This window comes from Nannobrachium achirus (assembly GCF_963921795.1).
Source record: "Nannobrachium achirus genome assembly, chromosome: 5".
In the NCBI taxonomy this organism is placed as follows: domain Eukaryota; kingdom Metazoa; phylum Chordata; class Actinopteri; order Myctophiformes; family Myctophidae; genus Nannobrachium; species Nannobrachium achirus.
The window spans coordinates 10078062-10102951 of record NC_137814.1 but is presented as its reverse complement, the minus strand read 5'-3'; the positions used below and the strand labels follow the sequence as shown (position 1 = coordinate 10102951).

The window sequence follows — 24890 nt, the reverse complement described above, 5'->3', positions numbered from 1 at the left end:
AATTCTGCACATATAAAATATATGTGCCCGTTCATATTATCATCAATATCAATATCATTCATGTGAACTAGAATCGCCACTCTGCTTGTCCGTCTGCTGCCGCACGGCATTTGACACGGTCAGTGAGCACCGCCGCCCTAACCCGACTTAAGCCCGTATCAGAGTCGGGTCCGCGGTGGAAGGCTTTACACCGCGGTGTAGTTCCGTGTAGTCTTTTTGAGCGTTAACGTTGTAGTTTTATGACTCAAAAAGACTACACGGCACTACACCGCGGTGTAAAGGCTTCCACCGCGGACCCGACTATGTTACGGGCTTTGGCTCCCTCCTCTCCGGCTAAAATCCAACCTTTAAGTTCAACTGCCCGACAGCGGGAGCGGTAAATTCACCAGCATAGCCATTTTCAGCATTTCCACAAATAAGCATAAACTAACTATTTGACATGAAAATGTTTCTATAACTAAATTATTTGAGGGGTAATATACACAGATTTAGAAATAAGACATTTTCATCTAAGGTCACTTCCTGGTTTTCTTGGTATGGGGAAGGGGTGACGGATTGGCAGACAGAACAGTACAGTGCACTCTGTGACGTCATCACTTATATTAGCTGATCAGATTTACCTTTTTTTATGACAGTCTTTAAGAGTGTGGAACAGTATGTAGTAAGGTTGGGATTCATTAAGGGAAATACGATGAACCAACAAATGTTTAAATGACAGCGGCCATGTCATGAAAAACATGATTAGAACGGTCCATGGACAAGAATACAACAATTACTATACTTGACATTAAGGCCTGATTTACACTGCAGACAAATCCAGTTAGAGGATTCGTTTTAATCGCAATAAAACGTGCCTGTGTGAATGCCGCCTTACACTGCAGCCAAATCCAGCCTGAATCAGATCTGTGTCACATCCAGATTGGAATCTGATTGGTTCCATGTGACCATGTGACCATTTAAACCAATCAGATTCCAATCTGGATGTGACACTGATCTGATTCAGGCTGGATTTGGCTGCAGTGTAAGGCGGCATTCACACAGGCACGTTTTATTGCGATTAAAACGAATCCTCTAACGTATTGTCGGAAAATACACAACGTTTGGGCATGTATGAAGACGCATCCGTATTCTTTTTCGAATCAAAGAAACGAATGCAAATCCACAAAAGAACTGTGGTTTCGATTCGCTACAGCAAACGCTTCACTGTTGGTGTGAATCCATCCGTCTCAAATACGGCATACAGGCAATATATAGAGCCATGTGCAGGTTAAATCCATAGTTATTTATAAAAGGTTAAATCCCCCTCCAGACCGTCCGCTCTCATTAGATGTCTGACCATTCTGGCCGCCTCCTCCCCTCATTGATTTAATTTCTGATCACCGCTCCCTCATTCGCACATAGTGTATTATTTGAGAGGAGTTGCTCACAGTTAGATGAAAGGAAAGTGCCACTGGAGTCACTTGTAATATAATATATAGGCCGATGTGTGGGTCTCTTGCCCTTGCTCGCAAGCGCGCTCTCTCTGTCGCTCTCTGTGCCAAATCATATCCAAATGGAGACGCTTGTTACGCGCGGTGCGCAGAGGGATCCAGCGGAGGGCAAGACGAGGGGCAGAGAGAGAGAGAGAGAGAGAGAGAGAGAGAGAGAGAGAGAGAGAGAGAGAGAGAGAGAGAGAGAGAGAGAGACGTTGACGTCCTCCTCTTCGTAGATATTCATATCTAGCTATTAAAAGTATTTTCTGTCTGGTTTATTGCTGGTAGATTTTGCGAGTCCCTCCGGCCGCCGCTGGTTATATTTTTTGATCGCCCATTTACGACCGTCGGCCGCAGATAAATTGGCTAACGCCTGCGCCGCAATTTTGCAGGGGTCCTGTGGTTTGGTTACATTGTGAGTTGAACTTGAAGAATTAATAAACACAGGGAGATGGAGGAGGCATTATTATGCAGCTTGTCCTGTGGACTGACGTGGACTCGTGATTCCTTGTTTCGGATGACAATGTGCAGTGTGAGGGCAAACGTATCAATTAAATATGCAAGAATGTGGCAACTTCACCCCTCCCATTCGCACGACTAAACCGAATTATATTATGAGAATGTGGCCTTAATCAGGCCTAAGACTTAACAGACATAGGATAGTTTGTAAACTGTCTGAATTTGTGCGCCTACTCTGACTGCCTCCTTGGCAGACTTATTTTTTTAGCAGCACTCCAAAAAGATCAAAACGCTACATCAGGGAACACTAATAAAAACTACCTTTTGGCCTGTCGTTATTTCCAGCGGGAGCAGCATTTGCATTACAGCTCCTTCCAGTCCGCTGCAATGTTTTTTCCTCTCATTATTTTAATTACACCAGTAATTGGGGGGGGGGGGGGGACTGTTTGACAGTATGAAAAAAATTAAAACCACAACCCGTATAAACACAGGCGAATATATTTTCATGCTGGTAAATCCTCGGCTAGTGGTGAGGTTAGTGTGGCTTGTGTCATGTTTCCTCCCAGCTTGTCAATCACAACTCCAGTCCACATAACGTATTTTAATCAATTTACATTTACACATACACATGTGATCATGTGTCATGATGGAAGCTTTAGTTGATTTAAACGGAATGAGAGGAGCGGCCAGCCGGGGCATTGTACCTAGGGCTGTCACGATTATGAAAAAAAAAAGAAAAAAAAAAAAAAAGTATTATGAAAAAAAAACAAACAAAAAAACACCCTATTTCATATTTTATACTCAAAATGTATGACAAAATGGTGGAAATAGCAAATCTACAACCTCACAACGCATCATATGGCGACACATTGTGAGCTTGTAGATCTGCTATTTCCACTATTTTTGAAAATGTTTAAAAAATGTATGAACCTTTCTCAACGTGGAAACTATTATGACAATTATACAAAAATAATTGCGATCATCTCAAATTATTGCAATCATCAAGTAATAATTTGTGACGGGCCTAAACGTACCTGCAAAGTCTTTGACGTTCACGTCGGCGCCCAGACTTATGAGCTCCTTGACCTGCTTGGCGTCTCCGCGGATGGCAGCCATATGTAGTGCGGTCTCCCCTCGCTCGTTCCTCTTGTTGACCTTGTCCTTTTGTCTGGACGAGGCGCTGTTGGGAACCTTCTTCTGGACAGGGGGCGTCTGGGAGGGGTGACTGGGGGTAGAATCTGGAGACAAAGAGCACAGAGCAATACGGACCGTTAACACTTTTGTCCAGATGGGATTTATCCACATTACATTACATTTACACCGGTTATTAATCACTTTCGACCTGCCGTCGCTTATTTTGGGAATGTCATTATAGGCAAAATGTATACAAAACAATTATTATTATTTTATTGAAAATCTTTTAGAATAATTAAAAAATAACTCAAATTGCCGATCAACAAGCTCAAAAATGCGTTGAGCTTGTAGACGGGATATTTTAGCTATTCATCGTACAACAAAGTAGATGGGGATTAAGTGGTTAAAAATACGTCTCCGCAACCAATACTTAAACCAGTTAAACCAGCAGGACAGTTAGCTTTTCAAAGCCCTTTGTCCGACAACCTTGGAAGCTTTGTGGAGCACATTTGAAGGGCTTCTCGCTCCTTCAGCACAGTGACTCATCATCATAGTAAATATAGCAGCAGGCATCTTGAGGAAGTGGAGGAAAGGGCAAGAGGGCAGTGCAACACAGACCTGGACTGTTGGCCGTCATCTGCATCAGCAGAGCCATCTGCTTGCGTTCCGACAGCGGGTACCCGAACAAAAGGGTTGAAGACTGGGACTTCTTACTGCCGGGCTCCTTTTTCACCTTCTTCTTGTCCGGCCCATCTTTATCTAAGAGAAGAACGTTTTGAGGGAAATGCACCGTTTAGAAAAGAGATGAGGAATGGTAACAAATAAATTAAATAAAAGAAAGGGAAAAAAGGGTTGAGTAAAAAGAAATAGAAGGGTGGGAAAGATGTTCTTTTTCTAACAGGGACGTCAATGGCTCGGCGGCACAGTCTTTTCGCCCTGCCCTTGTATCTGCCGCGCACGCGGACAACAGATTACAAGCATGAGGCTCGAAAAGAGAGTTGGGGTTAAGAAAAGAATAAACAACCAGCATTCTCTTTAAGCCAGCCAAGTGCAAACAGTTGCTGTTTGCTTGGGCTTCCCAATTCCTATCAATGTCAGTCTAGTCAGTCGCTACTGAAAAGAAAACATGCGTGGGCAGCTACGAGGTGACCAGTTGCAGGCAACGGGGGAAGGTGAAATACAAACGACAGCGTGCACGAGAGTCGGTGCGTGTTCTTTTGCAGCATAGCAATTTAAGAGATAGAGATGAGGTGTGTGTGTCGAATTGAGGACACAATTCGAGCAGGGTAAGGTTGGGTGGGTGTCGAGGCTCAGGGGGCTGCAGCAGTTTACCTGCATATATCCTGGAGGGAGGCACTAATCTCTCTCCCCAGGTCTCACTGGACTGGCCTGGGTCTGAGTCATCTACAGTGCGAGGCAAAGAGGATGGAGGGGTAGAGAGAAGAGGAGGGAGGCAGGGAACACAGAGGGGAAAGCACCGTGTTACACCACACGCTCCCTTGGGCTCGTCGCTCCTCCTCACACGCACTTCCAACGTTAAATCACCATCGCGCGCACACACAACACAAGCACACAAAAGACAAGACCGCCCCACCCACCGCCACACACACAGATTATGACTCATGGCTGGCAACACAGGAGATGTTGGGTGATCTACAGGAGGGTCAGAGGAGTTCGCTCCGTTCCCTTCATCCCACAGCTGACTGACACAGGAAACTTGAATCCCTGTGAGAAGGTGGCGGCAAAGCCCTTTCTTTCTCTGTGCTAGATTGAATGAACAACCACAGCAATACAGGTTGGAACTGTGCTGTTCACACAGCACAGTACAGCAAGAACTATCTAAGGCTGTCTCACCATCGTGAAATTGTAGTTGACGATTAATTTGTTATGATACAAATATTTGCATTTCATGATTCAATTCTGTTTTCGGCATTAAACATTGGAATATAATTTATATATAAAAAAATAACATTTCTGTTTGAATTAGGGCTCTGAAGACTAAAACCACACAGGGCAGACGAAACAAACAACTTTAAAACACATTGCCCATTACTAAATTACACAAAGAAATGATACCATTACCAATAATCAAAATAATAATTAAAACTGGGAAAAGCATCCAGCAGGGTCATTTTAGATTTTTGCATCTTTGTACATCTGCTATTTTTGAACATTTTAGGAGAATCTTTAAAGATTCTTTAATAATTCTGAATTATAAAAAAAGTTTGAGAACTACTGGTTTAGAAGGCATTTGTAGAATCTGCGTCAGGTCTGAATGTCAGGCCATAATATACGTAATAATAATTTCATAGAAACATTTTGGAAATGTTTTGACCTAAACGCACAACATGGGGATTCTCGAGGTTGAAAGCGGTTAAGATAGCGTGGACAGCAACGTGGAAACAATGATACTGGAAATACTGAATGTCATTACTAGTAATTTCATCCAGCTGTACTTCTTACACAGATGAATGGAAACTATTCTAAGCAAAAATAATTGCGATTAGCTAAAATAATTGCGATTATGTCATAATTGTGACAGGCCTCGTCGCAAGAAAAGAATGAATCATCTAAAAAAGGCAGGACCACACAATGGAAAATCGTTAGGTTTATATACAGGGTTCCCACACATCTTTACCAATTAATTTCCAAAACTTTTCCAAAACTTTTCCAGAAAATTTAACCCGATTTCCAGGACTATATAACAATAATTCAGCTCAATAACGAGTCGCTTACTCCTATGTGCAATGCCCAAAGACAGGTAATGTATGCCAGTGGTTCTCAATCTTTTCAGGCCGTGACCCCCGAAACAATCATATTTAAACTGGGGACCCCGGCACCCTGACGAGCACTAAGAGTTGAGGAATTTTGTATAACACGGTTTTGTTGTGAAAATATGCCTCTAATATTTGACAATTTGGCCAATGTTGAATTTGTCATTTCAGAGGTATTAACAAAATCAATAACCAAAGACAATGCATAGATATTTTTTCCAGAACCTTCCAGGACCCTTGATAAATTCCAAAACTTTTCCAGTACAGGAAAAATATTTTTCTAATTTCAAAATATTTCCAGGAATTTCATGACCGTGGGAACCCTGAGGACCACACAATGGAAAACGGTTAGGTTTATATAGCTTTGCTCTACAGCGTGGATGAGCACAGTCAAATCAGTAGGTCCTCAAAAAAAGAAAAAAGAAAGAAAAAAACACGGCTAAAAAGCCTTTGGTTTTTTTGAATTGCTGTAATTATAGCTGCAGCATACAACAGCCCATTTTCAGATCTGACCTAAAGTTATACTTAAAGCTTCCAACTAAATCACAGTAATAGAATGTAGTGTATTTGCACAAGGAAAGACGTAAACAACTGAAAGGGTTTAAAAAAGAAAGAAAAAAATGCAACGCCTCCAAAAACAAGCACAGGCCTGTGTGCAGCTGTCTGTCTTCAGGATGTATGAAAGTTAACGAGAGCTCCTGTCCCTGTCTTCTTACGTTTTACAAACAAGTGGCGACCAACTGACAAAATCGTAACAACTTTATATTATTATTGTAAATGAACTACTGATTAACTACCTTTAAAATGACTTGGCTTGAGGGAACAGAATGCAATTGAACTTGATCTCCATTATAAAAAAGCAGTCTCTGACCTGACAAATTACACAGGGGGGATTAGCAGATTTTACAAGCTCACAACACGTCGTGTTAGGCTATGTTGTACAACAAAGTATAAAGTAAGTTAGTTTAAGTGTATAATCAGTGAAGTGATTTAGTAAATTACAACAAATCATGTTGATTCGTTGACATATTTAAATAGATGATTCAAAAAAATCACTTCTTTATTATTTGATTCTTCAAAAAGTCATCAATAAAATAACCACTAAGAAAATAACCGATAGTTGACAGCCATAGTTTGGTTTGGAGTGGAGGACAAATTGTGGCACTGATGCTAATCCAGCTGATGCTACTAGAGAATCTGACTCAATTCCACAGCTGACCACAAGGGGGCAGTGTGGGGACATGGCAGGGGGCCAGCAGCATGGCTGGAAGAAGGGGGAGGAGCCCCAGCCAGCAGCACCAGCAGTGGAAGCAGAGAGAGGGAGAGAGAGGCAGAGAGAGAGAGGCAGAGAGAGAGAGAGAGAGAGAGAGGCAGAGAGAGAGAGAGAGAGAGAGAGAGAGAGAGAGAGAGAGAGAGAGAGAGAGAGAGGCAGAGAGAGGCAGAGAGAGAGAGAGAGAGAGGCAGAGAGAGAGAGAGAGAGAGAGAGAGAGAGAGGCAGAGAGAGAGGGAGAGGGAGAGAGAGACTCTTTCTTACCCGTGTCCGAGTCTCGCTCCTCTGTCCGAGGAGGACTGGCTGTAAAGGAGAGCTTGCGCTTCATGGAAGACTTGGCTTTCCCTTCCTTCCCCAGTAGCTGACTCCGATCCAGCTTCGGAGTTTTGGTGAAGGATGACAACTTGTCTTTGCTCTGAAAGAAACAATTGATTCCAAAATGTTAAATAAAATGACACACACACACACACACAAATGTATTGCATATTTGCTCTGATTTGGAATGAATACATAAATCCTTTAACGCCTATATAGTATTTAAGCATACGTTATTTTTATGAAGGATAAAGATTATCAATCAATAAAAACAAAGACATGAAGGTACAGCAGTATGTCTATATTTCATGTGTTGTACTGTGTGTGTGTGTGTGTGTGTGTGTGTGTGTGTGTGTGTGTGTGTGTGTGTGTGTGTGTGTGTGTGTGTGTGTGTGCGCGTGTGTGTCTGCTTGTGTCTTAGACCCCAAACTAAACCGGCTCTATCATGGAAGCGATCAGAAAGTGCTGCTGGGCTGCTGCCATGTTAATCAATAGCACATGCTACACCGGCAGTGCGTGCTGCAAGGCCAAGAGCCCCAGAAGCAGCACTGCACGCTCAAGTATGGCCCAACCTTGAAGGGGGGTTTCGGGGGTTTGACAACTGTTGCCTCGGTTTGCGGGTAAACATTACAACGATGGTGAATCCAGTATTAGTAGATTCCGATCACAAACTGGAGATTCCGAGATCACAAAGCTCTGCAAACTAGCAGGAAATTGGCCAAACAACAATAGGCGAGAGATCAGCCGCACAGGATAATATTTCAGAGAGGACTAAAGCTTTGCTAAAACATGACACTGACATAACAGAGTGCACATGGTCATGTTACAGGCAGCTAGTGAGTGAGCTTCTGAACCCGTATTCGTTGTTGTATTAGGTTGTGCAGTCAAGCAGGCCAGTTTCGCTGGATAATGCCTCTCTCCCATAGTCCTATTCCCAGGGCAGGGCCTGTAACAAGCTGGTGTTTAAGGAGTAAAGGTCGGGAGAAAGAATATAAGTGAGTCACTCGAGGGTTTTCTCCGGGGATAAACGGACAGGCAGGGTGAAGCAAAACAGAAGAAAATGACACATTTTGCCCATCCATTCATCCATTCCCAGAGAGACTACTGGTCATCCACACATTTCCAATTGTAATGTTAGCCACGCGAATAACTTTGCAATGCTAATGGTTAGTAATTGAAACTAATATTGTAGCTGAATGCCACAAGTATCTAAATGACCCGTACATATCTAACAGTTCAGCTGTGTACAAAATCTGAAAGCACTGCAACTATGTTTAGCTCATAAACACATGAATATTTTGACAAAAAACAACTAAACACAAAAAAAGGAATTCGGATAATCCGTCTTTGAACCAGTAGCCATCAATCTCCACAACCAAGCATCCATATATTCTGTTCTGTTTTAGGATGAATGGCTCCTGCTTGACTCTGTCTACATGTCTGTACATACAGTATATTCATTCATAGGTGATAGATACATGTTCATATTGACTGGTGGTAGATAGATTATCATTGATAAATCAAGGGGAATTGAACTGCCTCCTGTTGAGCGTTTGCTACATTTCATTTGGTCAGGTAAATGTCTCGTTAGGGGGTGGACAGACTGGACACAATGTCAAAGTATCTCAATGTTGCACTTCAGTTAAAACCTAAATCCAAATATGTGCCACGGCAGTGTCCCATACCAAAAAGAGCAGATCTACAACATAAGATAACATCTACTCAGCGTTGCCTAGCAATGGCTCCTGTCAGGGTACGGTCGCAAATGCTCAAATTGAATACTCACTCCCTGTTAAAATCCAGTCTATGCGAGCAAAGCGGTGGATCTTCCAGCTGTGAAGCAAATTTGCACCATGAGCCTTATGTGGAGTTCAACTTTGGTGAACTTTGACGCAAATGTAACCTTTACAGGTGTTCAGTTCAGAGAGTACGAAAGTAATACATACTGCCAACGGGAGGCTCTCTCCATTCCGACATGTCGCCACTCCAAAATTGACTTCTTATTGTCGGAGTGGCGACACTCCCATGGGCCTAAGGTTTAGGGTTAGGGTTAGAGATAGGGTTAGTGTCGGAATGGAGACATGTCGGAAAGGAGACATGTCGGAGTGGAGAGATGCACTCACTGCCACCAAAGTATTATTTTTTAGATCTTTTTTGGGGCTTTTCTGCCTTTATTTATAGTGTATAGTGGAGATGAACAGAAAACGGGGGAGAGCAATCTGGCTAGCCATCGTCAAGGAAACGTTTGGTCGCTCTTTTCACAAACAACTAAGTTAGTTGTAATCACTAATAACTGGAGCTCAGTTGTAACTCGAGCTCAGTTCGGCTGTTCTTGAGAGACTAGGGGGAGAGAGAGAGAGATGGGAAGAGACATGCAGCAAATATCGTGGGGAACGGGACTCGAACCTGCAATGCGGCGGTCAGGCTACATTAAAGTGTAAGTTCCAGGAACGCTAGGCCAGCGGTCCAGGCTTCCACCACTTCTTAATGCCTTAAACCTTGCTCATTCAAAATGTGCTAAAGAATATTAACACATTTTGTACACCTTCAACATAGAAACGATTAAGGAAAAATGTTTTGATCATCTCAAATAATTACGATTAGTCGATGTACGGTATGTATAATTGTGACAGGCTTACACTGCTGACACAATGATGCTTTGGGCTAAGGTTTTTTTCACGTCCAGATTTAACTTCTGGCCAACTTCTGACCAATCACACTGGTCATAACATCTCAGAGGTGCAAAACAACGTTTTGAGGAAACCATTGTGAAATTCTGCAAGGTGTGATTTGTAGTCATTGCCTTATACCCTGTCCAAAAAAGGTCTGGCTTTTTTGACAGACTATGTACCAGGCTTAAGGGTCCACTTGGTGCCCTGCTGGTCCCTGTACCACGTGTTGAGAACCAGTGTGATAAAGGAGAGCCTAGTAATGAATGTGTTTAACATTTGACAACTTCATTCATTTTAAGTAATTCAAGATATTAATATGATCCAGCAGCAGCAAAATATTCCGGTCTTGGCGTGCAATAATATTCTAATGAATTCTGAGGACCTAAGGACGTAATTGAAGACCCCTGCGGACGTAACTGAAGACTGTGGAGCCGCTGTGAACGGCCCCCGATGACATAATAGGAAACCGTTTGCGAGGAACGAGGTGTGGAGAAACGCCAACACTCGGGTGGGCCGACCAATGGTGTAACTTCATTAGTCAGTGACTCAGTTAGAGACTTTCACGTTTATAGGGCTGGCGGTGCCCAGTCAAAAGAGCAGACACCTCATCACTTAAGTTTGCCACCTGCAGTGCTACCGCGCGTGTGTGTGTGTGTGTGTGTGTGTGTGTGTGTGTGTGTGTGTGTGTGTGTGTGTGTGTGTGTGTGTGTGTGTGTGTGTGTGTTAGGGCATTCACCGAATATTCGAATATCAAAGTCACTATTCTACGTTGTTCACCAAAGTCGAATATTCGCTTTTTTTTTTTTTTTTTTTATTGTTTTCTCTTTAAAAAATATATAGTTTATAAAGCTTGGCTAGAGAGGAAGTCATAAGAATGAGCTGTCAATTCCCCTGGTGGATGAATTTTCTTAATGCTCTATACCAGGGGTTCTCAAACCTTTTTAGGCTGTGACCCCCAAAATAAGCATATTTGAACTGGGGACCCCTACCCTGACAAGCACTCGGAATTGTAGGTATTTAATTACATTTACATATTATAATGTAGCCTACATATTACATTTAATGTGACTCGGTTCAGCAGATAAATATTGTGAAAAAAGCAGATCTACATGCTCACAACGCCTCTTGCTTACTTAATATTTGACAGTTTGGCCAGTCCTGTCGAATATTCTAATACTTTGAGGTCGAATAATTCGAATACTAAAAATCACTATTCGTGAATGCCTTAGTGTGTGTGTGTGTGTGTGTGTGTGTGTGTGTGTGTGTGTGTGTGTGTGTGTGTGTGTGTGTGTGTGTGTGTGTGTGTGTGTGTGTGTGCGTGCGTGCGTGCGTGCGTGCGTGCGTGCGTGCGTGCGTGCGTGTTTTTGTGTGCGTGCTTCTGTACCTTCTTCCCCGCCTGCTTATCCACCATGGCTCCATCTCGGTCGCTCCCAGGTTTGGCCATGGTGTGGCACCTGACTAGCTGTGACAGCTACTCAGTGAATTCATCGTGCACCTGGAGAAGAAGAAAAAAACACAAGACAAAGATCACACAGAGTGAGTATCATGTCTGTCAACATGACATGTCTCCTGTTAAACCTGGCTGCACACTGGGTTTAACCAAAAGCACAGAGTGATTTGAAAGTTACCACCACAGATTATTCTGATTATTGCTTGCCATTTAAAACGGGGGTCTTCATAAAATGGAAAAATTGACAAACCAATAGGGGTGGGCGATATGGTGATAATTATCGTTGAGACGATACAATGTCTCCACGATATGCCTTTTCAGAGGCATCGTATATCGTGATACAATGAGAGAGCCTTATACAAAAATCCTGTTTAATCATTAATACAGAGATTCATTGCAGAATTCAATTTAAACCTGCATTTTGATCTAAATCAGTAGTTCTCAAACTTTAAAATGTCATGGTCTCCACTTAACTCTGACAGTATACAAATGAAGTTACATACTTGTAAGTTCAATTTAGACCTCCCAAAAGGAACCTAGAGTCTAGTTTTGTCAGGTAACTTGAAAAATATCCATAAAAAACAACTTGAAAAAAGAATCGTGATAAAATTGTGTATCGTGATACAGCTTGGGTGATATTGTATTTTTCCATATCGCCCACCCCTACTGACCAAGAAGAAAAATCTGTTGGATCTGGTCTAAGTGGACTGAATACATGAAACCGACTCGATCTGACTTTGGCTAACTGTTCTGATGTGATGTGGTGTGGAAGGTGATGTTATGAATGTAATGCTTGTCCTCTCGTAAATTTGCCTAGATTTTTTATTTTGTACACCTGTATTTGCTCTTAAAATAAGTGTGAATAAGGGAAAGCTCTCCCCGATCATTGTAACTGCCCTGCTGCTGTTTTTTCTTTTGTTATTATTGTTGAAAGATTTGTCATCAAAGACTGTAATTTGTGAAATACTGAAGTTATCAAGGAATGTTATGATGATCAAAATAAAAACAGAATTTCCAAAAAAATAAAACGGGATCTTTAAAACGTTTTTCAGCTCAAGGACAAGGACACTTTTAGCTGAAGGAGAGAGATGAAGCAGGGACCCCCACTACATATAAATAAACCCTCAATACTTAGAAAACGTGTACTTGATCTGTTCTTTTCCCCCCTACTCCAAACCTCTTTGCCAAAAATAGAACCATTTTAAAATAGTTAAAATAAACATTTTAACTACTATAAAAAGCAGTCATTCTTAAACAGGTTTCTATATAGCAAAGAATTACAGTCTTAAGATTCAAAAAGTATATTACCATTTCAATGAAACATTGTTATGAATTAATCTTAGAGTGTGATAGAGGTAGACAAAACAATACAAATGCACCACAGCATTAAAAAACAAAATAAAAACCAACAAAATAAAAAATATAATACACGTAATCGGTGTATTAAACGACAACTTTGTTTTTTTACAAGAAGGGTTCATATTTTAGATTGTAATTAGAGAAAAGAAAAGATGAGTTAAAATGTTTTAACGTACTGCGTTCTATCGTTTTAGCGATTTTAAAGATTTTGATTTCAGTGGTTGAGGGCATGCGTACAAGTGGCTAAATATGTATTTTTAGACACAATAAGCCCATTCCCAAAATTCATCTTTTCTTTTCTCTAATTACAATCTAAAATATGAAGCCTTGTAAAAAAAAAAATAATAATTTGTAATTTAAAAAGAAAACCCCGCCGCTAGGGGACATAGTTAAGCTAAAATGATGATCTGGTCTGATTATGAGGAGTTAAGGGCCCTCACTGCCTGAGGATATGTGCCGTTACGGAAATGAGTGGTTCTGGTCTTAAATGTTGCAACCTTTTTCCTGAAGGCAGCGGGACAAAAAGTGCATTGGCTGGATGAGAGGGGTCCCTGATTAATGACTCGTGGGTCAACATTTCACACATTGCATAATCATATTATGCTTTCTAAATGTATGAAAATGTCTCACTAGTGCCAGTTATCTACAATTATTAATTGTGGAATCTAAAAAGAATGAGTTATTATTGTATGATTATACATGACTTTATTTTTTTTGCATCCCCTGCCATGTTGCTACTTCCCTCTGTGCGAGTGAACAACTGTTCCAGTGTTTTGACTGGATATAAACTGAGAAGGGGCCTGCATAAAACATTGGCAAGCCAAGGACAGAGATTTAAGCACAGATACTGTTAAATACAGATGCTTTACGGATACTGTTTATACATGCAGCTTGGTTTTTCCGGCAAAACATCTGCTTCACATAGGAAGCAGGGAGCAGGATATCAGAGCCCAGGACTAACAGTCTTGTCAATGTGTGGAGCTCAACTTTGGTTTCTTGATGAAAGCTACATGAGCCAGGCAGTAATAAGGGGAATTTTTGCAGAGATTTCCATTTCATTTCTTTCGAGACTGACCTTAAAACTGAGCCAGTGCAAGGGATATTACGGCTAGGCAAAGTGCAGCATGAATCACTCCTTTGGGGGCTCTCTCGAATCATCTGGGCCTCTCAGAGGAAACTTCCCTTTTGACGCTGTGACCAAGCAGCTTTGTGATGTGGTTTGTGTTACCAGATTAAGCTGGTAGTAAGCGCAGTAACATCAATGGGGGTATTGTGGGTGTCGGTGGTATCGGGAGTCGGGACCAAGTATGACTCTTCTAAGTTTAAGAAGAGAGTTAATCTCGGAGTGTGTTGGTTTTCTAGACAGGTGATACCATGCATGTTTTCAGGCACTGTCAACTTTTAGTGCATCAGTTGACATAATACATACTATACAGGTTTATAAAAGGCAAAAAAGAACTTCTAGGTTTCATCTGGAACGCCTGTATGCGAGTGTGTGTTCCATTTCTGTAAACAACAAAGGCCAAAAAGCCACATTCTCAGGTCCATAAGAACCTAAGAAATAAATCTCCTACTACTGAGTAACTATGCCATATTGACCTGCTATTCTTTCAGCTCTACTTACATACCAGTACAGGGGGCGAAAACTAACTGAGCTATGGTAGCCATCTTGCTCCAATAACAGTCTAGCCTCGCAGCTCAGCCAAGACTATTGAGATGTCCAGCATTAGTCAGCAGTTTGGCTGCGTGTGCGACTGCGTACCACTGAAATGTTTGCATACCGATACGGGTTCCAGCACTGATTTAACAGACCTTCTAATAATACCTTACCTTGCCGAGGCATATTTCATCAAAGTAAAAAAAAAATCTTGTATATTTACAACAGAAATGAAACCATGCTGAGCTGATCTCCAAAGCAAAGAATCCAAACATTTTAGTTCTCCAAAGTACAATAATAATATCAACAATCCACAGTACACAGTACCAGCATCATTTGTTGATGCAAAGCCCTTGTGGCCGGACAAGGCCAGTGAGGGGTCCAGCATTAGTCAGCAAATCTCCACCATGCAGCATTATCATTCAGACAGATGAGAGGGCCACAGCGACTGTAGGTGTGAAGAGACCAGTGTAAAGAGAGAGACCAGTGTTTGGGGAGGGGGGGCCGGGCGGGGGGGCTAGGTATTAAAGCAGTGCGGAGGGCTCGAGAGCAGACCAGAAAACAAATGCTGACACGACTCCAATGTGTCCCAGAGACACAGCCAGGAGGGTGTGACTATAATTACAGAGGTATTTGGGCCCTTTGCCAGTTTGGCATTCGTGTCCAGTGTCCACAGTGTTTCACGAGCAACTCAGGGACTGCGTAAAGTGACTGCCGTTAACCTTGGCCTTTTTAGAGGCGAGATCAAAACCATCAGTTTGACAGCTACTACAGTTCACAAAGGCTGCAGAGAACAGTTTGGCATGCAAACCAATTCTCTGACATCTCGCTTTTTTTTACATGCCTGACATCAAACAAGACTGGGACAAAATGCAGTATATATGGCTCCCTGACAAAACTGAGTGTTAGAATGTTAAGTCAATGTCTATTATGTGAATCCTTGGATATGAAACGCTCGTCCCCGTAAATGGCCGCAGTAATGGAAGAAAAAAAGGAAGTGATAAAAGTAGTTGTAAGAGCAACACTTTCCAGTCATATCTTGGAATTTAATTTGAAAGATAAATGATTAAAGCTTCACTATGTAACCTTTGTTGTAAATTATTAAATTTGGTCAATTTTTTTACAATACTAGCCCTGTGCCTGGGGGGTGTGCAGTGTCTGAGGGATTGAATGTAGGAGTCTCAGAAGTAATGTTGGAGTGCCCGTTGCGCAGCTCTTTATGCCCATACATGGTGTTCCGTGTCCAGGCCAGTCTGTGATGAGAGAACTATGACGTCAGAGTACTGTAGTCTAGGCAGTCAGCATGCAGACAGACGGTTACCATGGCGGCAAAACTGTGTAGTATCAGTGATGTCAGCATGCAGATGGTCAGATGGACTGACAGACAGGTTGTGTCTCCCTGCTCTTCTATTGAGCCACTTAGATCTTGTCAAGTCTCACGTCACGTCTCACCTAGACACAGGATGGTCAAGATTCAATGTATCCCCTGTAGTGAGCAAGCAGGCTGGCTCAATGGTAAAATAAAAACAAATTGCACTTATGGAGGAAACCAGGTTCAACTCCAGGGTAGAGGAGGAAAGGTATATAGTGCTGCTTTAACTCAATGTAACTAACTATTGCATCATCTGTTGACTGCAGATGTCAGTCCGTCTGTATTGAGTGGTTAGTCAGAGTGAGTTTTATTTGGGTGCTATAATTGTGCTCTCGGCACATGGACAGACGTTATCACTCTTAAGTAGGGATGGAGCCCTAGGGTAGCTTGATAACCCGATAACAGATTTATTGTGTAGTGTGTACCCGGTATCAATAAGCTTTGGGCTTATCAAGCTTGTTATTGAGCAATTATTACAGTACTATCCAATATAAAGCCAGTTAACACTTATTGCACACTAATGAATGATTGTTTTAATTATATATTTTTCACTTTTGTCAATTATCATCCTCATAGATGGTAGTCAGCAATAAACTCAGTCAAAACAACTGGCCATTAAAAAAAGATATTAGTTATGTTCTGAATTTTCCGTCTCATATATTTCCACAAAATATTAGAAAACGCTCAATAGTAGGCTCGATAAAAGCCCGGCTCAATAAGCAGGATCGATAAGGTGCTCACAGCTCATCAACAATAAAAAACGAACGAGCTCCATCCCTACTCTTAAGGCAGTTTTTAACCGCACAGATTTGGCCACGATTTGCCGTCAAAAAGTGCCTGTTGCCGACAGGGAGCTTGTCGTCAATAGGGCTGTCAGAACCCGTCTTTTGCAAGGAGTCGGTAGAATTGACTAGATACTACTGTAGAGTGGACCTTTAGTTTGCTACTGCTGCAGAACTAAGCCTAAACAAGCCAGAGACATTTTCCCGTCGCACATTTTAACTAAATACCATATTCTCAATCTCAGCTATAACAATCGACTACAAGGCAAAGCCTGAAATAAGTTGTTGCCGTTAAAAACTGCCTTAATAGTGCTGTGTTCTTTTGGTGAGAGAAAACACCACTCTCACGTTGCTAGATTCTGTGAGTGAAACAAGCGACCAGGTCTATGAAAACAAGCCCAAAAGAAACAACCCGTTTCACCACGTGAGCTCTATTACATTAGCTATTTTCTAAAAGAATGTTGAAAGCAAGGCCAAATAAGCAACTACACTTCAGAAACAAGCCCAAACAAAAGCAACCCATAAATAGACTTTACAGGAAAACAAGACCAAAGTCACATATAATGAGCAGACCTGGCAACACTGCCATACCAGCGTTCATGTCATTTCATGCGATTTCAGTGCGCATGCACTCAACTGCGTACAGTAACTACAGTCGGCAGATTTCTGCCTCGCGTTCTAGATAATGGCTGTTCATAAGTATGACAGACTGAGCAATGGGGTAAACTATACAGACGATTGTAAATTTATGAGGCTTAATATAGCCAGATCCCCATTTATTTATTTTTTAAGATTTATTTGGTCGGGATCATTGGAGCCTAGGTGCCCAGACCGCTAGGCCAGCAGTCTGGACCAAGATCCCTAGTTTCGCATTGGAATAGAGCTGCTTTGCTAATTGGTGTTCCACTTCCATATTTTAAACAAAACCATTTGTCAAAATTAAAAAAATGGATATGAGGCGCTTTCAGACTTCCCACCTCCACCGGAAGTTCCGGGAGTCTCCCAGGAATTAGCGTCTGCTCCCAGACACCCGTGAGTGGCCATTAATTTCCCACAAATACCACGTGACCAAATGGTGGATTTGCGGGAGAAAGGTTTCAATTTACTGCTCAGTGCTCAGATCCGGTTTAGAGCCCGCCTACTGGCCCAGTAATTTGCACACAAACCGGATCTGCAACTGTCTTGTTTAGTTCTCATTTGTCGCTAAACTGTCAATCTGGCGAAAAGTATTAATGTAATTGGCTGGAGGAAGGGTGGTCGTCTACTAGTGACTACAGCCTTGCTGCTGCCTTTGGTCTGACTGAGACGCACGAGGAAAGGAAAAAGTCAGACCGGGATACAGTCGGTCTAATCTTCTTAATTTAGATAACACAGACAGGATGAAATAAAATAAATTTAAACATCCATTCCACGCATTACCTGTGTAATTGTGTATAGTTACGGTAAAAAAAGGATACTTGCCCGGCAGTTGCAAAGTGTGCAACAGTGATGTTCTATATGGTTTATTTGATGGAAAGGGAAATTGTCGTTCTTGATTGTGTTACATTTAGGTAAAAAAAAACGTAGAAAACCATAGGACAAAACCGGATAAAAACCCGAGCCCAACTCCATCCTAGGTGAAAAACCGGGCCGGGACATGATCTGGTCGGTGTTGACATTTCATACAAGTAGCACACAACAGGATTCTCACAGATATTCACACATAAATACCCTGTCTGGATAGAATCAATTCATTTCTACCCCTCCATCTAAAAGCATCACACACCTGAAACCACACAATGACCTCGCCCTCAAGTGAGAAACTCAGAGTGGGTAAGAACGTTACTTCAGGCACAGCCAGTTACAAAGTGACGCAGATACCAACAACAGGCGTTACTACGAGTATGGATTCACCTGCCATCTTAGGAAATGTATCAGCCACAACGTATGTGTTCTGAGGTTTCACCTCACCAAACATCCAATTATCCAGTAGACTTTATTCAAAATAAGTTAAGGAGGAATTGCTTATTGAGCAGCCTACGGACCGGAAAGAGGTGCGTATTCTCCTCTCGGACACACTGTCCCAGTAAGTTGTAATATTACTCTCCCCTTATTAAAACCCCCCATTTAAGAAAATGAACCTGTACTAAAACCATAATCATTAACTAATACAGTTTGTTTAGTTAGCCAATTATAGCAGTTGGTTTCATGCACAGATTGCACACGCTTGTTCACATGTATGTTGTTAAGATCAGTGAGCCGTGAAGGCTGAGGGTTCACATGTTATTAACTCATACAGTGCCAGGCGACTTTTAGAGCAACTTTCTCACTATGGAGTTCCCTGCCAAGCGACTTTGGGCGACTTTTACTTAGAAAAAAAATATATATATATATATATATTTTTTTTGGACCCAATTAAATCTAGTAAACATGATTTCAATCGCGATTTTGCATGTTCCACCCCCCATACAACCCCATCTTTCAAACATGGCAGCCATTTTTGTTTACATCTGAAGAAAACATTATGGCTGATAAATCATGAATGCCTGAACGGATTTCCAATCTTTTTTTTTTGTTTGAAAGCTGTGAACAGCCTGCACAAACATGGTGCATGATCTGTGCATGGGCGTGCATGATCTGTGCACTATAAATTACATGGGAGTCTATGGAGGCTTCTGGCACTAGTGCCACTCGAGGGGCATTTTAAATTGGCAGTAAGTGAGTTAATATAGGCTAAGATTTGAGCAATAATTATTTTTTATATATTCCAAATAAATAAACAAAGCATCAATTTGAAATTATAGAGGGCGAACAGCAGCTCTACAACCTATGTATGTATGTAGTGACATTGAGAAGTGCAGAGTTACTGCTATCAGTGTCACCACAGAGACACATGGACCAGACTACAACTGTAAGTAGCAGATGATGGCAACAGCCATAGGTAAACACTAGCGACAGTCAGAGAAAAGAGCTGTGACAGTTGTGCACGACATGACAAGACAATGCAGATCATGATCTTGTTGTACACAGAGATGCTGCAGCTGTAGTAGTAAGAACACATGTAAAAAGGTTTCTAATATCCACACAAATTTTGGGACAATCTTCCATCACACATCAAGTCCCGGGTCAAGTCAAAATGGGGGGAATTCCCCCTTATATGCTTCACATATAATAGATAGGGGGGCATTTAAAAGGTGCACAGCAGCACTTATGTTAAAATATATACTGTGTATTTCGATAGTAATAATCATTGCTATTGATTGTTTGTTCATTAACAGCAGTCTCTCTGTCTCTCCAGCTCTTTAGTGAACAGGACCATTGCACAGGTTCCCCGTTCCTGAAGCACAGGTTCTCCTCATAACTAACCTACCTAATTCCACTGAGCTTCAAAATTAATATTAAAACTGTAAGCTACTACTTCTGTTGATCTCGAACTCACTCATCCTTAAACGAACAGATCTAAGCCAATGGTGTTGATAGTTTTTAGATCTTTTTTTGCATGTGACAAACCTCCTTTTGACTGGGCTCAATGCAGCTGGATGGACACACACTGTGGCTCATGGACAAACAATGCAGAGAAAAGAGAGCACTTATCTTGCTCCAACACAATTCAAGTTCATTGTAACATAGCAATAAGTTACACTACCCGTAATTTCCGGACTATAAGGCGCACCGGACTATAAGGCGCACTGTCAATGAATGGTCTATTTTCTAACTGTTTTCATATATAAGGCGCACCGAACTATAAGGCGCACATAATAGACGCTATGGTTGCGTTATGCATCCAACAGATGGAGCTGTGCTAAAGGGAATGTCAATGTCAATGAATGATCCATATATAAGGCGCACTGGACTATAAGGCGCACTGTAGTTTTTTGAGAAAATTAAAGGCTTTTAGATGCGCCTTATAGTCCGGAAAATACGGTACTCATTACTGGGAAAGTCATTTTACAGTAATATATTGTAAAGCGTTGCTGCCCAGCACTGCTCATAGGCCATAAGTTCTAATCTATGACTATATTTCAAACTCAAACTATACTACTAAAAAGTGCCAAATGAATTAGCTTCAATGTTTTTTAGAGATATTAGAAAATGTCAAAATCTTGCTCCAAGCCGTGTTTGTGCGTGCGTGCCCGGATATAAGTAGAGACAGGCATAGGACAACGCAGACTGATATATTTCAGCAAATGAGATTTAAATATTCAGAATAAATATGTAGCTTATTAAGATAGGAGGGCTGCAGTGGCTCAGGAGGTAGAATGGCCGCTTAGGAAACAGAAGGTTCTCAGTTCAAACCCGGGCTCCCATCAGTTGGTGTCGAAGAGTCCTTGAGCAAGACACAGAAACCCTAATTTCACCCGATGAGCAGGTTGGTGCCTTGCACGTTTCCTCTGACCGTCGCTGTGTGAACGTGTGTGTGAATGGGTGAATGTAATGCACATTGTAAAGAGCCTTCCGATAAAACCCCAGTAGTGGCCTACCATACGTTTTAAGGCTACTTTCACTATCTGATGTGGGTGCGCCAAGTAAATGGAGGGGGAGAGACATTTGCGGCAGTATTGTATTGGTATCGTTGTCGCATGCCAAACATAACTGATCTGCAAGCTCACAATGCGTTGCAAGCTATGTTATTTTCAGTGAGCGGATAGCACAAATAAGCATAACCTAGAGGGGAGAAGGGTGGCTCGTCCATCATGTAGAGGCACAGACCACAGTGGCTCTGTCTGAGGAGAGAGAGTGCACTGCACGGCTTGGTTCCAGTCGGTCCTTACGCATTTATGTTGGCCGGTTATAACATCACTATAAATCTGTGCAGGAATCCTCTGCATTCAAAGTGCCAAATTTGCAACAATCAATGAAATGATGCACAATTCCTGCAATCCAGTGTCAAAACACATGGTTTTGAGTTATATCAGATTAATAGGCTCCAACACGTTTTTGATATTGTGCCGTAAAACTGAGTGATAGCATAAAGTGCATCATCAGTTATCAAAACAGCAGAATTATTAAAAAGGGACAAAGGAGGAATGTGCCAGAGATGCACCAGTTGCAAAATTCCTTAGAAACTGGCTAAAATAAAGGGATGATTACATGCTGGCTTTTTCTGTAGCTTTTGTAATGCTGCTGTTACATTCTGTCAATGGAATTGAAATTGTGGAAAGCCTGGTGACGCACAGCCTTTAATTTCTCCCGATTGATGGACCAACAGTCATGGCAATTGAGTAGGCTATAAAGTTGGGCGCAGGATTATAGAATATAATGTATTCCATAATAATATATATATTCAATGTATCCTTACATTTCAAAGGTAATAAGCACCTTAGGCTGTCAATAGGCTACTTGCTAATGTTTACTGAGTCGCAACAAACTGTGCAGTGCTCATGCAGTATCAATTTGACACAACTGGAATTTATGACCGTGACCGTGCCACTTTTGGCACGCAACACGCCGCGTGTTGGACGGACGAGGCTTGCACAGTGCACACAGCAGCGCCGCAAAAGAAACATCCAATGCAAGGGACAGTGGTGGGGAACATGGCGCCAACAAGCTACAGGCTCCCTCCAGCTGAACACCACGTCCAATCAAACCACAACAACACATTTACCTCAGCGTATTGGACATGCTCCGTGCTTAGAGTTAGGTCTCCGTGCCTGCAGCATTAGTGCGAGCACACACAGTGCCACACACTCCAGGAGTTGTGCGCTGCGCGCATCATCAGAGAGAGTGCATGATGCATGTCATAGGTAAGCTATATCAACAATATGTCAGACCCGAATCTACGTCCGACCAGGGTCCCGCAGGTTTTCGGTCGGGTATCCCAACATACAGTGTCTGTGTGTAGCATGATTAACTAATGTCTATAGGATAGGTTGCGTATTGCAGGGAGATCCATTTCCTAGCTGATCTTTAACGTGACACGAAGCAGACAACATTTGGCAAATTGCAAAAAGATGTGACTGGGGTGTGCACGTAACAACAACTGAGAAACAGTGGATCTTTAATTTTCCAGAACTAGACTGGATTTTAGGCTCAAGAGCAGCTCACGAAAAAGGCAGTACAAATCTAGACAGCTGAAAATGTTTCAATGCCTGGCTATCTAGCCCGGCGGTCAGCACTTGTGGAACACCCTGATTGTGTTCCTGTGTTTTAGGTCTGCTGGTTCCCGAGTCTGACAGACAATAACAGATATTTGTCTGTAGTAGTAGCTGGTTTGTTGATGGTGTATGTTGTCCCTGAGACCCAGTGCGGATACACGTTATTGGGCACACGTCCTTGCGTGCGCGCCACAGTTGTGGCAGAGAGATGTGGGCGGGGTGGGTTATGGTGGCAGTGGTGGGGTGCATGCACAGTGAGGGGGGTAGCGAAGCTGGGAGAGATGGAAGTACGCACACAAACGCACGCAGTAACCTGATCCACTGACTGCAGGATGGAACAGGGAGGGAGTAAGGCTAAGAATAGCAGTCAGCCTGACACACGGCACAGAGAACACCAGCACTTCCAGCGCCACCAGTGTGGCCGCACTATGGCTTTACCACTGTACCGCCTGCTGTGCATATACATACACGTACATACACACACCATGTGGAAAATACATGTGATTCTTTCCTGCTGGCCTCCCGTGAGGCTTGACACATGTACCGTATATATAATGGCGTTCACAAAGAATCCAAGTCAAATAAATCGATTGCACCTCAATATTACACAAGGAGAAGGAACAGCTGTAAAATAATGCCTGTCGAGGTTTTGAATCCAGCGTAAGCTACGCCACGTTCTCCCCTCCCCTCTTACAAAGGGAAGGGGAGTGGAGCTGTATCAAGGAGACTCACTACGTTGCCTGCGACAGTAAACAGCAGGTCACGTGGCCACGGTGCTGTGTGCCATCAGGATAGAAATGATGGGGGAGGTCTCTCAGATGTACTCCCACCCACCCCTCAGCCGCCCCCGCCTCCTCAGACCCCCTAATGAGCAGCAGGACAAAGCCAGGAGGCAAATCCTGATTATCGAGACTGGAGGAGGAGAGAGAGGCGGAGACTCGGAGAGACAACAATAACCTAGCATCATAAACGCACTGGCGCGCACACATACATGACAAACACAGGCTGCAGACATCCATGCATACACTGCACACTTCAGCATATACACAACAATGTCCACCCCCCCACCCCCCCACACGTATGTACACCAAATCTGACTCTGCACCATGCCCTAGAACTGTCTACTCAAATTATTTTTGCTGCAGGGAAAACGCTGTTGGGGGGGGGGGGGGGATCCTATGCTTTAACATGTGGTCAAGACAGTAATCCCGATGTCTGTGTAGCAACATGGAGGTGACAGAGAGGGAAATCAAATGGACTTGTGCCTGGCCCTGCAGTGGCATTACACCATATGTATCATGACCTCAATGCCTGGCCGAACATCATGTGACCAGAGAAGGAAATCAAATATATATAAAACAATAAATACCAACAAAACACAATTGTACAAAAGGAAAATCAAAACAATATCATAACATAAATTGTATTGCACTTGACATTGGAGCTTTGGCTGACACTGTAGTGTCAAAAGGACACAGCTTCTCTCCAAAACATTATTTTATTTTTGTAATAATATATTTTTTTTTTTTGTCTGTCACCGTAGAAATGTCCATTTGGTCAACTGGTTTTGGACTCATTTTTGACATGGACAAACAAAAAGTGACATTTTATGCCCCTGGGGCGTCTGTTCACCTCTCACTAGCCTAACCCCTTGACAGACTAAACACGCAGGCTCTAACCACCATGTCTGGCCTTCGTTACACTCATTTGTTAGGGCTGCATATATCCCAGACAGCCATTTTACTAAGAAGAAGAGATGCTCAGATCCAACCTTTTGAGTCAGTGTGAGAGAAATAAATAGGGTTACATTTACGAACTGGAAACAAAGTCTCTGCACAGTCCTTGAGTCGACACCGACACACACACCCATTATGTTGGCCAGGAAGAGAGGGAGAGAAATAGCAAGATATAGAGACAGCATGTGAAGAGGCAGAGAGGAAGAAATAAGAGAACGGGGAGAGAGATGTTGAGAGAGAGCCAGAGAGCGAGAGAAAGAAAATGGGGAGGGACAGGGGAGTCAGTGAGAGCATTTAGAACCCTATCACCAGTTCACCACCACCATTATGAATGTAGGTTAATGATCAGATACCCAAGCAGTGG

At 42.4% G+C, this 24890-nt stretch overlaps 1 protein-coding gene across 1 annotated transcript in view; it reads right to left on the bottom strand.

Moving 5' to 3' along the window:
- Positions 1–24890, bottom strand: part of ankrd12 (ankyrin repeat domain 12) — a 54725-nt gene that overhangs the window by 14158 nt on the left and 15677 nt on the right. The window contains exons 2-5 of the mRNA XM_080726169.1: positions 11481–11591; positions 7374–7524; positions 3684–3824; positions 2966–3169 (exon numbers count right to left, since the gene is read on the bottom strand). Of these exons, the coding sequence (XP_080582295.1) occupies positions 2966–3169; positions 3684–3824; positions 7374–7524; positions 11481–11540 (556 nt within the window). The 5' untranslated portion in view covers positions 11541–11591. The remainder of the gene's footprint in view (positions 1–2965; positions 3170–3683; positions 3825–7373; positions 7525–11480; positions 11592–24890) is intronic.